The 3128-nt window shown below is 53.3% G+C and overlaps 1 protein-coding gene across 1 annotated transcript; it reads left to right on the forward strand.

The window, feature by feature from the left end:
• On the forward strand, positions 1-3128 carry Mrps24 (mitochondrial ribosomal protein S24). The gene is made up of 4 exons (XM_021210212.2): positions 1-91; positions 160-228; positions 306-417; positions 2714-3128. The coding sequence occupies exons 1-4, from the start codon at positions 53-55 to the stop codon at positions 2995-2997; spliced, it is 504 nt and encodes a 167-aa protein (XP_021065871.1). The 5' UTR covers positions 1-52; the 3' UTR covers positions 2998-3128.

Genomic DNA, 3128 nt, shown 5'->3' on the forward strand with positions numbered 1-3128 from the left:
CCCGCCTTCCCGCGGCTGCGCACTGACGCGTCCCGGGTCGCGCCGGCCCAAGATGGCGTGGTCCGTGTCCGCGCGCGGGCTGGGGCAGCGGGTGAGTGGGCCGCGGGCGGGAGGGCTGGGGCGCCGCCCGGTGTCCGCTCACTCCCCGCCTCTCCGCAGGTGCTGGCCTGCAGCCGGGAGCTGCCTGGCGCCTGGCGCGCCCTGCACACCTCCGCCGTCTGCGCCAAGGTGAGTGCGGCGGGCGGGTCTGGGGGCCGCGAGGGCGGCTGGGCTGGGTCGCCCGGTGACCGCCCCTTCGCTCCTAGAACCGGGCGGCGCGAGTCCGCGTGGCCAAGGGGAACAAGCCGGTGAGCTACGAGGAGGCGCACGCCCCGCACTACATCGCACACCGAAAGGGCTGGCTGTCGCTGCACACAGGTGAGGGCGCCTGGGCAGGAGCGCCACCCTGGTGGCACGGGCGACTCTTGGACGTTTGGGTGGGAGGCCGGGCGTGGCGGCGAACGCGCTCGGGAGGCCGATCTTGAGTTTAAGGCCAGGTAAGGTTATGTAGTGAGACCTTGTCACATTTAGTTAGGGGACTGGAAAGATTGCTAAAGTGCTGTGCCGCTCTAGCATGAGGGTGCACCCTAGCTCCTAAATAAGAACTTGGTGGGGCTCGAACCCCAGCTCGACGCGTGTGAGGGTGAAGGGGACATTTGGCCCTTGGGGATCACTGGCCAGCCAGTCTTGGAAGAGCAGCTGTTTTGCCAAAAAAATAAACGAGCAGCAAATAAACGGAGAGTGATAAAGGAAAAAGATTGACTGTTAACCCCTGGTTCTCCATGCGTCTGTCAAGGGAGCACGCCCGCGCACACACTGCACACCTGTACAGGTAACAGAACCTATGTGTGACTTGAATATTAGGACGTTGAAAGGAATTTGAATATTTCTTGCTAAAGTCTCATTTGAGCCTCCATAGAACAATATTTGCATGCCTACAAACAAGGTTTGACCGTGCTTTGACAAACTATAATTTAGAGATGTGTAATAGCCCAGAGGCGATGCGGTAGTGAAGTCTACATAGAGTCCTAGACCTGGAAGAGCGTGCCGTATATAATGTGGCGTTCACCAGAGTACAAAACTGCAGGAATGTGCTAGTCTTCATGGCTCACAGAACACGTATTTTTAGGCCTTTTTTTTTCTCCCCCTACTTCCTATTTTGTATTTTTCTTGTTCATTTCCATTTCAGTATGCATAGTGTGTGTGTGTGTACAGACGTGTGTACGTGTACAGTTTGTCTGAGTCAGTTCTCTCCTACCGTATGGGGCCGAGGGATCAAGCAAGCACCCTTGCCTGCTGAACCGTCTTGAAGAGAGTGTGGCAGTGCACTTCAGGCTGCCCTGAGACTCTCACACTTCCGCCTCATCTTTCTTGGTGCCAAGAGTATAGGGGTGCACCATTATCACCTGCCTGCTTATCTTCCGGTGATACTGGAGTTTCAACTCCCGTACAATAAATTGTCTATCCACATTTATATTCATGTGTGAGTGCAGGTGTCCATGTATGACCAACAGGGTCTCTTTCTTGTCACCACATGTGTGTGCCAGTGTAGTTGGCATACAAACGTCTGGAGATTGTCCTGCCTCTGGCTGCATCTCACAGTAGGAACATGGGGATTGTAGATGCAGGTGCCCACTGTCATGAGTTCTGGGCGTCCAGGCTAAGGTCCTCCTCATGATTGGATAGCAGACAACACACCCACCCAGCTCTCTGCTCAGCCCCTCAGCCCTTGCATATTCTTATAATTTATTTGATTAAAATGTATCTGTAACCTCCAAGTCATTCAGGGTCGTTCAGGGAGGTGGGCAGAGCAAGGCCCACAGTCCCCAGCTGAGGTAGAACAAACTTACATTGTAAAATGTGCCCTTTGGAAGTTCAGAGCTGTATTTCAATCATCACTGTGCCCTGTGTTGGGGACGTGGCACATTGTGTGGTTGTGGGATGCTGTCTAGTGTCTGTGAGCTCAAGAAGACGGACCTGCAGTACGGAGAAAATTTTGTTAGATCTTTCCTTGGGCCTTAGTTCTGGGGTCTCTATATTAATGAGTCACCTTATACATTAGCAGTGCCTTTAAAGAGAAGGACAGGCAAACTTAGTTATTAGTCTCCTGATAAAAAATATTGTGACTATGTGGTGCTTCGGATTTTATTTAAATTACTATTGTGTGCAAGTGTATGTGCATGTGTGCATGGTGCACCTGTTGGGGTCAGAGGGCGACTTTCTGAGGCAGTTGTCTGCACCACCTTGTTGAGACAAGGCGTCTCTCTGGTGTCTGTTGTGGTTTGGACTCCAGGCATCTCTTGAACTTCGTGGGCAATTCTCCGTCATCTCCACCTGTCATCTGGCTGTAAGAGTGCTGGGCTGACTGGTGTGTGCCACTGCTTCTGGCTTTTGTGTGAGGCACTGTGGACTGAGGGGACATGAGACGACTTGATGGGTGAGCAAGGCAGCTGCAACACGGGAAGCACACCTGGCTTCTAAGGTGTGCTTCAGGGATTGAACCGAGATTGGCAGACTTAACACCAAGCATGTTTACCCACTGAGCCGTCTCACCATCCTGCGCTTTGGATTTTAGAATGTTTCCCTACCTCCTCAGAGTGCCCAGGCCTGTTCCATGTCAGGTCTGGAGTCTGTACAGCTCCCTTGACTGACTCTTGTGTGGTACCCTCTTCAGGTAACCTGGATGGGGAAGATCATGCTGCAGAGAGAACCCTGGAGGATGTTTTCCTACGGAAGTTTATGATGGGCACCTTTCCCGGCTGCCTGGCTGACCAGATTGTTCTGAAGCGCCGGGCCAACCAGGTGGACATCTGTGCCCTGGTCCTCAGGCATCTGCCAGCACACAAATTCTACTTTCTCGTGGGCTACAGCGAGACTCTGTTGTCACACTTTTACAAGTGTCCTGTGCGACTCCACCTGCAAACTGTGCCCTCCAAAGTCGTGTACAAGTACATATAAAGAGCTCTCTTTCCTCCAGCCCAGCCTGCAAAGGCCACAGAGGGGAAGGAGACCAAATGCCCGCTCGGCTCTGAGGTGGAGGCGCCAGCTCCAAGCTGCTGTTGAATAAAACCCTGATCATGTTTTGTCCC

Source organism: Mus pahari, chromosome 13 (genome assembly GCF_900095145.1).
Source record: "Mus pahari chromosome 13, PAHARI_EIJ_v1.1, whole genome shotgun sequence".
Classification (NCBI taxonomy): Eukaryota; Metazoa; Chordata; class Mammalia; order Rodentia; family Muridae; genus Mus; species Mus pahari.

Bases quoted from the DNA above. Each gene is read 5' to 3' on its own strand.
- Mrps24 (XM_021210212.2), top strand. From the start codon at position 53: ATGGCGTGGTCCGTGTCCGCGCGCGGGCTGGGGCAGCGG. The intron at 92-159 runs GTGAGTGGGCCG...GCCTCTCCGCAG, and splicing joins CGCGCGGGCTGGGGCAGCGG to GTGCTGGCCTGCAGCCGGGA. The intron at 418-2,713 runs GTGAGGGCGCCT...TACCCTCTTCAG, and splicing joins CTGGCTGTCGCTGCACACAG to GTAACCTGGATGGGGAAGAT.